Source organism: Phascolarctos cinereus, unplaced genomic scaffold, assembly GCF_003287225.1.
Source record: "Phascolarctos cinereus isolate Bilbo 61053 unplaced genomic scaffold, phaCin_HiC Scaffold_3;HRSCAF=262, whole genome shotgun sequence".
Classification (NCBI taxonomy): Eukaryota; Metazoa; Chordata; class Mammalia; order Diprotodontia; family Phascolarctidae; genus Phascolarctos; species Phascolarctos cinereus.
Genome location: NW_027555736.1, coordinates 102971285 through 102986026, shown reverse-complemented (window position 1 = coordinate 102986026; position 14742 = coordinate 102971285). Strand labels below are relative to the sequence as shown.

At 39.2% G+C, this 14742-nt stretch overlaps 1 protein-coding gene across 1 annotated transcript in view; it reads right to left on the bottom strand.

Annotated features, from left to right (window-relative positions):
- SORCS1 (sortilin related VPS10 domain containing receptor 1) overlaps positions 1-14742 on the bottom strand; it is a 705676-nt gene that overhangs the window by 124003 nt on the left and 566931 nt on the right. The window contains 3 exon segments of the mRNA XM_078151070.1: positions 2078-2154; positions 2422-2524; positions 9802-9948. Coding sequence (XP_078007196.1) covers positions 2078-2154; positions 2422-2524; positions 9802-9948 — 327 coding nt within the window.

Genomic DNA, 14742 nt, shown 5'->3' with positions numbered 1-14742 from the left:
AGTGGGAGAATAGCCAGTAATCCTCGCTAAGGCAGAGGGCCGCTCTATCTTCACAAAAATCCTGCTCAGAGATACTCGAATCACATACAGATGCTGTCCCTGTGCATGTGGGCTCAGTAGCTTTTCCCAGTGAGGCCTGGTGAACATTCTAGATCCCAGAAGATAGAGTAGGACAGTGTTCTAGATATGTCTTCTTCTTAGATAGTGTTTTTGTTTAGGAGGAAAGGATTCTTTTGGGAGGAAGGCAGGATGAAGGATCATAATGTCCTCAATCTCTTCCCACATTGCCCTCCCAGAGACCACTTTATTAATCTCACTCTCTTGTTCCTATGCACATCTATATGTCGGTCTCTAAGTTTAATCACTTTCTTATTTTTTAAGTACTTTCCTCTGAGCTCCAAGTAGCAGAGTTTTGTACCCATAAATGGTCTGGATCCAAGAGCTCGCAGAGAAAGTCTAAAACAGGTCACCCTTAGCAGGAAATGCAATGCAAAGTATTCTCACTGTTGAGTGCACTCACCTGCATGTTAGATTTCAATTTATGATGCTAGTTATTGCATGATAATTAAACGTCAGTGGGTTATTAAAACATATTTATTGAAGTGTAACAACCATGCATTAGACACATATCTTGTTATGATTGCTAAACCTCATTAAGTGCCTGTTTTATAAGCAATGGATACCTAATTTACATGCAGAAGACAGACAGGAGGCATTTGAGCTAAACACATTGGTTTAAAGCGATTCCATTTCTACTTTTCCTGACATATGCACTCTGATGGTTATTACTCTGTCTTGTGCACATGAGATTTAAACATCTCAGAACACCACCTGCGTAATGGCTATTTCTTTATGCAGAAATTCTTACAGTGTTCTGTCTTCAAGGCAAAAGGAATTTATGGAGGTAACTCAGAGTGAGGCTTATAATCAGGCCCTTCGGGCTTCAGGCTCCCATGAACAACAAAACCTTTGGGTTTTCGACTTTGTTTTATGAGAGATTTTCACTCTGATTTAATTTGGTTTCATTGTCACTTACAGATTTTCCTCTTAATACAAACTAAACTAAGTTAACAAATAAATACTAAATAAAACTGACTGGGATTATTATAGTTATTATAGGCTTTCTAAGCCTTTACTAAAACTCAATTCCAATGCCTTGTTTTGGATTGGAGGCAAATCTAGATTCCCAAAGGTTCTTATTCCAAAGGTACAACAACCCAGAAGGCTTTGGATACATGCTGGATAATGAACTGTATGCATGTCTGCTGTCCATGGACCAGTATTACCAAGTTCAGACATGTACATCACTATCAAATAATCGACAAGCATTTATTCTGCCCGCTATGTGCCAGACACCGTGCAATGGGCTGGAAATACAAATAAAAAAATAAGACAGCTCCTGGTCTCAAGGAGGTTCAAATATCATCCTTGGATACTAGGTGATAGATTTTATGGATTTGTTTTAAATTTCGGTGAAAACCTGTAAAAAAATTAACTGAGTCTCCCTGATATTACTCAGGCTAGAAGTACAGCAGCTACTCATAGACCTGATCTCAAGACCAATAGGTATGGAATCTTTAACCTGCTCTGTTTTTCTACTTGAGTCAGTTCAGTCATCCTTAGTTAGCCTGTTGGCCCTCCACCCCTAGGGGCTCACTATATTGGTGCCAGATTTATTTCAGATACCTGATCAGCTTTATCCTTATTATACCTCAGAACTCCAAAATTTAAGTGATCCACCAATGTCAACCTCAGCAACAGTAGGCATTATAGGTATGCACTACCATATCTGGTTGGTGAAAGCCATTTACAAAAAAAAAAAATCACATAATAAGAGGTTGAGGCATGAGTACAATCAAAATTGGTATAACTCATGCCCCCATTGATGAATTCACAGCATCTTATAGTCCTAATACATTATTTTGAGGCCTTAGGCTGTCTTTCACAATGGAAATGGAAAAAAGGAGACATTCAAACAGGCATATGTAGGTGCTGCAGAATAATTTCCTATAAGTGAGACTATTAGTGAAAGACATGTGGCTCTTCGCACCACAGGGACCTGACACAAGTCATTTACCTGCCTCCACGTGTTTCCGGCATCTGAAGACACAAACATACTGATATCATTGTCAGAGAGCTCAGATCCAATATTACCTGGAAAGAGAATACCACCCTTAGAGGAGGTGACATTTTATAAAAGAGTTGCATGAACCTCATTTATTAGCACATTAGAATCTCTCACACTATTTCAGAGTGAAAATACATAGCTGAGTGGAGATACTCAGCATTATGGATTCAGTTGTAATGAAGCAATCTGGTTTCTCCCCTTTCCAATTTGCTAATCAAAAACCAAACAAATATACATCCTTTCTTCAAAGGTGTTCTTCACAACAGGAAGAAAATCAAGATAAACCCTCTTACCAGAAGCCACTATGATGCTGGGAGCTGTGTCACGGCTGGCAATGTTTCCGGAGGTATATGGGTTGTCAGAGACCTTTAAGTGAAGATGCAGGGAACAGTATGGCTGTAGAAAGAAGAAAAACAAAGGCACCACAGAGACAAGGGGATTTAGAGAGTACACTGAAAGTCTGGATTTATAGCAGTGGCTAGGTCCTGCATTAAGTTCTACCTTAATGACACTATCCATCTCAATGCCATATGGCTGATAACTTGACTTGAGGGGGCAATATTGAGCACTTGATTCTGATACGCATAAAAATGCCTGTGAAGAGGATCAAATTTAATTCAAACAAGTGAAAAAATTCAATCAACATAGTAAGGGGATAGTATTACAACTAGTATTGTTCAACGTAGAAGTTATCCTAACAAACAGGTGTTACTTGCAGTAACAATTTCAATGAAATTTTAAGCAACTTTTACAATCTCTCCCTAAGAGTCTCAATCATGTCCCTTGATTAAAATATCAGCAGTTAAAAAAAAACAAAACACAATAAATCTTATATGGGTTTCCTTAAGACCTGCTTTGCTACTAAGTTGTCAAAAATAAAAGTTTGTGTTTGAAACCCCCATTCCTTTTCTTCCGTCAGGATGATTACTTTCTAATCTTATCAGTGTGGGCTTTTAGAATCACCACGGTAGCTCTGTTATTACTTTTATTCTGCTCTGTTGGAGTTACAGTCAGGAAAAATTCGGAGCATGGCAGAGATACAATGATTAAATTTATATGGGATAGGATAAATGACAAACTAAAAATGAATGTGAGGAAGAGAGAAATAAAAAAGCAGGGAAGGTGGCATGAGGCACCGAATTGGAGTAGTGGTCCAAAATTCAGCTACCACCAGCATAGGGACTCAGACATAGACCCTCTTCTACTTGAAACTTTCCTATTCAACTTAAAAACAAGACAAAGAAAAAATAAAGAATGTTGATGTTATCATGTTCTACCAAAATTACAAAGGCCAGAATGTTAACTGAGATGGGATAAATGAGGCTTTATCCCGAGTTACGAATATCAGGGAGGCAGTAGTAGATTCTGGGGTGCAGGTGCTTTTTCCTCAGAAGGTGATGCTTTCTCCACACAGTGATTATTTTCTTTTTTTGGTTTTGTTTTGGTTTTTGTTTTGTTTTTTCATTTTTTTGTTTTTTGATGAGGCAATGGGAGTTAAGTGATTTGCCCATGGTCACACAGCTAGTAAATGTCAAGTGTCTGAGGCCAGATTTAACCTCAGGTCCTTCTGACTCCAAGGCCAGAGCTCTATCTACTTCACCATCTAGCTGCCCCCTCCCCAGTGATTATTTTCTTAGCCCTTGCCTCTTGTTGTACTTCCCTGGCCAAAGATGCTGCACGGTACCCCACTCAAGATTCTGATGCGATAGCACCCTTCTCTCAGGGCCTTTCTCTCCAATAAACACAAATGTAGGGCACTCTGAAGGATAGATGTCCCAACTCCTATTATGGATGAAACTGTGGTCAAACTTTCCTCTCTGTCACTATCATGCTACTCTTGAAAATGTCTCATCCTGTACTGCTATTTTACTATTGTTGCCATTTTGTTTTTAATTTTTATTTTTAAATTTTAATTATTATGACATTTAAAATAGAAACAGACATGAATATTTATGTATACAAGGAAGAGAAAACTAGGATTACTTTTGAAATCATGATTCTGTATTATATACAGCATGGCTTTTTAAAAGTACATAATAAATTCAACATGTTAGATCCAAAGATGTCTTGCTTATGTCTGTCTTTTCTGAACTTCATTTAACTTGTATGTGTGTGTGTGTGTGTGTATGTGTGTATGTGTGTGTGTGATTTTTATTTATTTCCCTGGTGAGAGTCTAATTATGGGAAGGCATGAACCACCCAGGACATTTCTTCTACATGAATAGCAATGATAAATACATAAAGAGGAAACAGGAATTTGATAAAGACTTTTTGAATTGAAGTGAGATATTTTAAAATATAATTATATATGTATTTGTGTATATATGTGGAAAGAGAGAGAGGGAGAGAGAGAGAGAAGAGAGAGAGAGAAAGAGAGAGAGAGAGAGAGAGAGAGAAAGAGAGAGAGAGATGCTATTCAGTCATTTAGTCATGTTTAACTTTTCTTGACCCTGTGGACCATACTATCTATGAAACTTTCTTGGCAAAAATACTGGAGTGGTTTGCCATTTCCTTCTCCAGTGGACTAAATCAAACAAAGGTTAAGTGACTTGCCCAGAGTCACACAGCTAGTAAGTGTCTGAGGCAACATTTGAACTCTTGTCTTCCTGAATTCAGGCCACGCACTGTGTCCATCAAGTCACCTAGCTACCTCTGTGTGTGTGTGTGAAATTTATATGCACACACATATAAACACACACATATACATATATACACACAATATATACACACACATGTTTAATTTATAAATGGAGAAACTAACACTTTAACTTTCAACTCTGGACAATTATGGCTCTAAATGCTAATTATAGAGTTGAGGCCTCTGAACTGCTCCCAAGAAGTTAATATTATGAGGCACAACATATAGAATGTTGCAATGAGGGTTGGGACCCATGTGGAGTGTCACACTGAGAATGTAACCACACTGGAATGACTGGCATCCCCCACTGAAGAAATGCCTTTACTGGAATTTTCTGACCACTTCTCTGTGGAAGCAGCATACAACCCAATAACATAAGATCCTCGTAGGTCTATGGTTATCTGATCCAGGGCATTGTGTTGATGTGAAAACTAGGAATGCCATTAAAAAGAACCTGACTTTTCTCATTCCTGACTGCTGTGTGGTATCATTGCCATGGCTTTTGGCTGCCTGGATCTGCTATTATAAGAGGCATAGATGCCAGCTCTAGTAGAAACATTACAAATGATCTTTGCAATACTCTTTCTTCTGTACTCTCATTTGTGGTCCTGGATTGCCCCCAGCTGGTACAAGGAGAATGTTCTGTGACTTTTCTTTTCTTCCCCTCTGCATCAAAGTACAGAGTCTACATAAATACTTGGGAAATCATCTTCCAGCCCCTGAATGATGATCTGAAAAGGAAGGCAAACTAAAACTCAATGATTTGTCAGCCCTCCTTTTCAGGTGAGTACGTGTACTTGTCAAGGATTAGATTTCAGTGCAGGACGCATTCCCAGTGACAGCTACCTTCAACAACATAGATCACAATCCAATAATTAAAAATCTAAGTTGCCTAATACTCAGACTAATTAATTCACTTCCCGATGGTTATATAGAGAATATAAATCAGAGTCAGGATTTGAACCCAATTCTTCCAGAATCCAAGTCCAGTACTCTATTATATCATACATCATGGAAGTCTTGTCCACACTAGCATCTGTTATTTTATATGTCAAGAAAAACTCTCAGAAGAAGACCGGAGTTCAATTCCCATCACGTTGGTTATTAGAGAATTCATGAACATTCTTCTCTCTCCTCCCCATCAAGAAGAACCAGAGATAGAACACTGAAAATATTAATCACATAACAGTTCCAGAAACTGACTTAGTAAAGAAGCTATATCAACAATGTTTTGGGATGCTGTAGAGGAAAGACATTATAGCCCCAACCAGAATGGCTCTCCTCCCTCACCCCGACCCTCACTGTAATCAGTGATATCCATCTAAGAGGTATTTCTACATTACCAAGCAGCTAATAAATCAAATATTGAACATTGACTATGTATCAGGTCCTTTGCTAATTAGAGAGCTAAAGATTGTTGGATCTGGAAGAGGCCTTAAAAATATCTAATCTTACTATTCAGACAGAAAACTGGGGCCCACACAGATTCGTCTTTGATTACATAGGTTCTCAATGTTGAGACAGGATGAAATTCAGGTCTCTAAACTTCCTACTCAAATTTCTTGCTTTAAATTTCCTTTATTTTTATTCATGCAGAGATCCAAAGAGATTGAAGATGTAGACCCTGTGCACTACAGAGACAGAGGAATCTCTGGCCTGGGGTTATAATCTTTGTGTATTCCCACTTTGTCCCTCTCAGTCAGGAGGACCTAGGGCCAGTATTCCATGTGTTAACAAAGGGTTTGAAGTAAGGAATAGATTTAGAGTAACCATATTTGCAAGCCATATGATCACAGGGCAGTAGGTATTGTGAGAAACAGAATGTTCCCCTAACTGGGCCAAATAAAGCCCTAGATACAAGATCTAAGAGTCAGTAGCAAAGTGGGGAGGGAAGCCCATAGCTAATGGGGCATAAATGGGTCATACTTACCTCTCTAACACTAATTTGTACCTCATGGGGGGGGGAAGGGGAGAGAATGAGATACACAACTGAGGTTTGCCCCAAGGCATCCAATTTCCTAGTGCCAGCCCTTTCAGGGAACTAGTGACTATATGTACTGAAAAATGGGCCTTCCTTTTATTAAGTGCTATATTTTCCTAGGGACTAAGAATTTGTAATGAGCTCAGCTGGTCTCACAGGCTGCCCCTCAGGGGCCCAATCCCAAGACTTTAGAAGGTAGTGAGCCCTGCCCTGGTAATACCCCTGTCTAATTGCACAAAGCAGTTTGTGGAGGAAAGAAGCCCTGCTGAGCCCTGCAAGTAATCAGTCTAAAAGGCCTTAAAATATGGTCCCAAATTATCCTGGATGTCTTACTTCTATAGAATGCATTTTACAAGGAACTTTCCATTTGGAGCTGTAATTCTGAACTTGTTCCACATTGGAGGCAGCCCCGCTGGAAAATCTCTTTCTAATCACTCGGCTGGGCTGGCGGTGACACTGTCACTCTCCAACTACTCACAATCTTAAATCGCTCTTTATCTCCTCGCTGCCAGCCACCAGCTCCTGGGCCCAAAGTAGGTTGTTAACACTCAGAATCTCCTAGAGCTCAAAGATTTTCGATCCTATTTTCTGTCTTTGGCAGATTTTTGCAAAGTGATTTTAGTCTCTGGCTCAGCTCACTGCTTCCTCCTTCCCTGGCTCTTCCAAAGCCTATGGTGAAACAAATTTAAGGCAGGCAAGCGGCTGGGTTAATGGCAGATGGGAGGAGGAAAGCTCCTGGGAGCTGTTTATCTTAGTCAGTTTAATTAATCTTTTCTCCAGTCTTAATGACCTTAACAATTATTTTTGAACTTCAAGGTCAGCTTAAGATCAAGAGCTCAGACTCAGCACACCCTGGTTATAGCCTGAGTTTTGTATTTGAGTATTTCTCTTCAGCAAAATGCCTTTCTTCCAATAATAATCAGTCATCAAATAGGCATTGATCCTCCATTATGTCAACTGCACTATGTGCTATAAAGTATAAAGTATATTAAGTATATATTATATAAAGTATAATCACGATTTCTAAGACTCCATCTCTGGTGTTATATCTTACCTCAGAATGGTTAATCAGCACCCTACCCATCATAGTCAATTATATCTCTGGCAATTGTTTTTCACACTTCCTGGGAATGAAGGACCATACTGATGATCAAGAGTACTGTGCCTTTAATATGGGCCAGCACAGAATGGCTATCAAGGGAAGTGGTTAGTTAAAGCTGCCAACAACTCTATCTTTCCCGTAGGACAACAAACTCACAGCAATGCATCAGTAGGGTTCACCACCACCACCACCATCCCAGTAATTCTGATGAAGGCTGAGTGGGAGATCTTCCTATGAGATGCAGTGACATTGAAAATATTCACTGCAAGAATTAAAGTCAGGCCATTGTTTTTAGTATCTCATGATGAGCAAAAGTGACTCAATGACAGTGGCATGGAATTGTTTTTTTCAAAACAAATCTTTTCTCTGGAAACAATGGAGGTTGAATAGAGATATGATCAGTTTAGATAACATCTTCAACCTTTCTTTGTGTCACAGACCTTCCTATCATGAATCCTAAGGACTACTCAAAATGATACTTTTAAATGTAGAAAACGTATAGAATTATAAACAATATTTTTATCTAGTTATCAAAAACATTTTTAAAACATTTAAAATATATTTTTTTTAGCAATTGGGGTTAAGTGACTTGCCCAGGGTCACACAGCTAGTAAGTGTCAAGTGCTTGTTCAGAGACCAAATTTGAACTCAGGTCCTCCTAACTTCAGGGCCAGTGCTCTATCCACTGTACCCCCTAGCTGCCCCTTTAATTTTTTTTTTTTGTTAGAAACCAGATCATGTTAAGAACCTCTGGTCTAGGTAATCATACTGATAGGATAAATGTGACCTTATTCATCAAATCTCAGAGTGCTAAGAGTCAGAGCTCCTCTTTGGACATTGAAGGATCTTTCTTTCCTGAAATGCTGCATTGATTTTAGTCTGTCCCACACAATTTAGTCCTTAATGGTGCATTGGCTTATGTTGTTCTCTGGTTGGTTCATAAATCTAAGTCTCATTTCCTCAACCAGATTAGAAGCTCCCATTGCGCTCCTTCAGAAGCTGCTAATCATATCTTAAAGCTGTTGCTGCTATGAGTATTCTCTCTCTCTTTCTCTCTCTCTCTCTCCGTCCCCCCACCCTTGCACAGAACATACCAATTGATCACTCAACTTTTCTTGATTGATTGATTTTTTAAAACAACTTAAGTGGAGTTCAATTTATACATTTGGGACCTATGATTTCCTCAGTGTAGAATTTTCCTCCATCTCTGCACACTCAGATACACTGATAAACTTAAATTGTTTTAAGGGATTCGTCTGAGTCTCAGAAAGGCCGAATGACCTGTCCATAGTCACAGAGCTAAGTAATAATAAGAGGCAGAAACTAAACTCAGGACTTCCTGAATATGAATCCAGCCCTCTTTCCACTAACATGGGGAGGAACTCCATGTTACTCCCTTAGTTTGCATCATGGAGGATAAGAAAACAAAAACAAATAAACAGTGCTTCTTACTTGTAGAAGAAGTGCAGACTAGACAGAGATGCAAGTTCAAGAATGTTTAGACAAAGTCGATGGATGATCGGATCATAAAATGGCACTAACAGAAAGGTAGGGATGTTGGTGGAATGTCCCTGTCATGTTGGATGACTACTAAATTCTCCCATAAATTCCCCTTCAGCGTCTCAGTTAAGAAGAGAATCACAAATCGGACAATTCAAGAGACTACACCAATGTAACGCTGTAAAGATTATCATATCATTTTGTCCACTTATATCTCTCTGAAAGGTTCTGCCATAATTCAATTCATATTGATTAAGTTCTTACCATGTCCCAAGCACTATGCTAGGAACTGGGGATACAAGTACCTACTGTGACCCTGTTCCTTCTACCTTCCTGTTCTGAGTAAGTGAACTCTTCCACAAAAGGTGAGGTAGGCTGGCCCATTTCCCCTCTGATACCAGTGTATTCATACACTTACCTGGGGAAAAGTTTGTTTAAATGTGGCAACTTACCAGTAGGCAATGTATAGGGTCCCCTCTCAGATCTGTGTCAGGAGCCTGCAGCAACCGCCAGTCTCTTCCTTTGTTGTACGTGATGAAAGTCTTCACTTGGTTGTCAATCTTCTTGTTAGCCAAGAACATTCCCTTTATCCCTGCTACCTGGGAGAAATTGACATGGCTGAAAAATACATCAATTTGAAAGAAGAATTTCCCCCCAGAAACAAAACAACAGGCTCTTAAATCTAGCCTAGAGATCATGACTAGGTGAACCTGGAGGAGTTCACAAAATTTGAGGGGATTGGACAGTGGATTCTATTGGACAAGAAGCATGAGATTCATACCAACATGTAAATCAGGTTGGATTTACCCAGTAAACCCTGTGGTGTCTTCCTAGTTTTCTTTGAGTATACACTATGGCAAGACCAGGGGAACTTGATTTATATATTGTCCACGATTTGTTCTTATACCACAAGCATCCAACTTTCTTGTTCTCCCCATCCCTCCAAATCTATCTCTTACTCTCATGCCCTTGGAAATAATTAACATCTGGCTTTCAAAGAACGAATGAACGCTTTTTAAGCATTTTACTATGTGCCAGGCATTGTGCTACAATTGGTGATACAAATACCAAAGCAGTAGAGTCCCTGCCCTCAAGGGGCTTACATTCTAATAGGAAAGGGCAACAGATATAAAAGAGTGGTAGTCAGGGATGGCTATTTTGTCCTGGGCAATAATTAATGGAACAAAAGGACACTCAATTGACATATCATTTCTAAAGGAATCACATCCCCTCCCACAGGCTGCATCATCTCAGTGTAAGGCAAGGGAAGAAGTATGGATCCAATAATGCAATAATCAGAATCTTGAGGCTATTTTTCCAAAACCTTCAGAGCTAGGGTATGATAACTGAGGTGCAGAAGGAGACATCTTAGAGATGTAATAGGCTCAGAATTTGACCATAAAGACCCAATAAAGAGAAAGATAAATGTCATTTTGCACCTGCCTTTCTCCTAGGTCACTGGGTATTTGTTAGAGAAGCTACACTGATAGCATTTAGTCTTAATGATGCATTCCAGCAGTTCTTGCTTCCAGGGGATCATAGGCCTACTTTCTTAGGCAGCCAAACCTCTTCCACTTCCACATAAGTCTTTTTCATTTTGTTCTTTATATATGGGTCCTATTTGGTGTGTCCTTTGGAGAATGAACTTCCCTGGTAGATCAGTTTATCGGAATTTCACAGTATAGATCTGAGGGGGTAGGAGTGGGAGGGATAATGGACTACAGTGGAGGTGAATTCTGAGAAGTCAATCTTCCAGAGACAGAACTGGAACTAGGGTGGGATTACTAAATGTTTTCCCAAGGTGCCAAAATGAGTTAACATCTGTAAAATTCTTTGCAAAACTTAAAGCTGTATATAAATGCTAGTTATTATTATTGCTGTTATCTACCTCCTCCTGTGGCTTTGGGGACTGTCAGCTATGTGCTGGAGTGTACAACTCATTCTCTATCTTAGAGTGACCCTTAGGGCATAATACATGTCCTTACACATAGGCTTTTAATAAACATTTATTAAAAGAAGGAATGAATAAACTCAATATACACTGTATGCATACAGTTTTTGTATTTACTTAAAAGTTATAATTCCACAGCTTCATTCAAAAGTATTCCATAAGTCATTTTTTCAGTAGTTCAGATTATGCTTCCTTATTTTATTGCTGTTCAGTCTTCAGTCATATCCAACTCTTCATAACCCCTTGGACCAGGGGTGGGGAACCTGCAGCCTCGAGCCCACATGTGACCTTTAGGTCCTCAGGGGCGGCCTTTTGACTGAGTCCAAGTTTTACAGAACAAATCCTTTTATTAAGGGGATTTGTTCTGTGAAGTTTGGATTCAGTCAAAGGGTTGCACTTGAGGATCTAGAAGGCTACATGTCATCTTGAGGCTGCAGGTTCCCCACCATGCCTTGGACCATAATGTCCATGGAGTTTTCTTGCCAAAGATATTGGAGTGGTTTGCCATTTCCTTCTCCAGCTCATTTTACAGATGAGGAAACTGAGACAAACAGAGTTAATGACTTGCCCAGGGTCACACAGCTAGTAAATATCTGAGGCCAGGGCTAACATGCTGTGACACCTTATACAGAATCCCAACTAATAATTTCAAAGATTTAAAAGGAAAGGTACTCAAGGGCTATTTATTTACTTCAACCTCTACTTAAAAATCAATCTCTTCTCTACCAATACTTGACAAGTGATCATTAGGCTTTTATAACTTTCATCTACTGCTTCTATGCTGTGGGGCAAACAGAATAAATCTAATCTCTTTTCCACATGACAGTCCTTCATATACTTGAATATAATTGCCATCCTACACACACACACACACACACACACACACACACACACACACATCCTTCATCCCTAAAGTTTTCTCTTCTCTGGCTTAAATATCACTTGTTCCCACAAATGAGCCTTCTGTGGCATGAATTTCACTATCCTGGTTGCCCTCTTCAGGATGTTCTCCAGATTATCAAGGTCCTAAGTAACTGGCATCCAGAAATGAATACAAAGTTATCTGACCAAGGCAGTGCACAGTGACAGACTTTCTACTCTACAATGTTTCCTCTCCAACAGTGCAACTAACATCCTCTTATTTTTGGATGCTTAGTGCCTATGAATCCTATTTTATGGTACCTAGGCAGAAACAGATATGCTTTTGAGATGAAGCCAAGATGGCAGAGTAAAGGCAGAGACTCTCCTGAGCTCTCCCCCAAATCCTCCAAACATTATTGGAAGAAATAATGACTCTAAACAAATTGTAGACTGACAGAACAGCCAAAAAGATAGAATGAAACAATTTTCCAGCCCAAGACAACTTAGAAGGTCTGCAGGAAAGTTCTGTTGCACTAGGGCGACACAGGAGTACAGTCCAGCACAGGCCAAGCCAGCACAGCTCTGGCCGCAGCAAACCAGGAGCAGGCCTTGTGAGCCACTGAATCAACAGCAGCTGCAACTAGTCAGAAGGAGATTACAGGGGTCTCTTTGCTAGCACTGAGGAGGGACTCTGCTGCTTTGCCCACACTTGGATCCAGGTTGCAGTTGCGTGTGGCAGTTCCAGGGTAAGAAGGAATACTAACACAGAGTGCTTGTGGTCACTCACAGACCAGACCACAGACCAGGAGAGTAGTAAAGATCTCTCCTTAGCTCACACAGTCTTGGAAGAACTGAGAATGTATAGGTCCCTAGAAGTATTTCTGAAAACAACTGCACAAAAACCAGAAGGCTGGGACACTGCCTCCACCACCCTGGAAGCAGAATCTCACTTTAACAGAGTCAAGTAATAGGCTGGGGAAAATGAGCAAACAACAGAAAAAACTGAGTATAGAAAGTTACTATGGTGACAAGGAAGATCGACCTATACACTCAGAAGAAGACAGCAAAGTCAAAGCTCCTACATCCAAAGCCTCCAAGAAAAACATAAATTGGACTCAGGCCATGGAAGAGCTCAAAAAGGATTTTGAAAATGAACTAAGAGAAAAAGAGAGAAATTGGTAAGAGAAATGAGGTGATGCAAGAAAATCATGAAAAATGAGTCGACAGCTTGGTAAAAGAGACACAATAAAATATTGAAGAAAAGTACACCTTAAAAAACAGGATAGGCCAAATGGTGAAAGAGGTACAAAATGCCAACGAGGAGAAAAATGCCTTAAGAAGTAGAATTGGCCAAATGGAAAAGGAGGTACAAAAGCTCACTGAGGAAAATAATTCCTTAAAAATTAGAATGGGGCAAATGGAAGCTAATGATTTTATGGAAAATGAAGAAACAATAAAACAAAACCAAAAGAATGAAAAAAATAGAAGACAATGTGAAGTATCTCACTGGAAAAACAACTGACCTAGAAAACAGATCCTGAAGACATAATTTTAAAATTATTGGACTACCTGAAAGCCACTATCAAAAATAGAGTCTAGACATCATCTTTCAAGAAATCATCAAGGAAAACTGCCCTGATATTCTAGAAGCAGAGGGTAAAATAGAAATTGAAAGAATCTACTAGTCATCTCCTAAAAGAGATCCCAAAATGAAAACTTTCAAGAATATTATAGTCAAATTCTAGAGCTCCCAGATCAAGCAGAAAATATTACAGAAAGAAACAATTTAAATATCATGGAGCCATAGTTGAGATAAAACGAGATTTAGCAGCTTCTATAAGGATCAGAGGGCTTGAAATAGGATATACTGGAGGGCAAAGAAGCTAGGATTACAACCGAGAATCACCTACCCAATAAAACTGAGTATAATCCTTCGGGGGAAAAATGGAAATTCAATGAAATAGGAGACTTTCAAACATTGTTGATCAAAATACCAGAGCTGAATAGAAAATTTGACTTTCAGATACAAGTCTCAAGAGAAGTATAAAAAGGTAAACAGGAAAGGGAAATCATAAGGGACTTAATAAGGTTAAACTGTTTACATTCCTACATTGGAAGATGATACTTGTAACTCATAAGAATTTTTTTCATTGTTGGGGTGATTAAAAGGAATAGATAGATAGATAGATAGATAGATAGATAGATATAGATATAGATAGATAGATAGATAGATAGATAGATAGATAGATAGAGGACATAGGTTTGAGTTGAATATGAAGGGATGATATCTAAAAAATAAAATTAAGGTGAGAGAAAGGAATGCAGTAGGACAAAGGGAAAAGGAGAGGTAGAATGGGGTAAAGTATCTCACATAAAAAAGGCAAGAAAAAGCTTCTACAGTGGAGGAGAAGAGGGTGGAAATGAAGGGGAACAAGTGAACCTTACTCTCATCAGAATTGGCTCAAAGAGGGAATAACATACACACTCAATTGAGTATAGAAATCTATCTTACCCCACATGAAAGTAGGAAGGAAAAGGGAATAAGAGAAGTTGGGGGGGGTGATAGACTGGAGGGCAAATA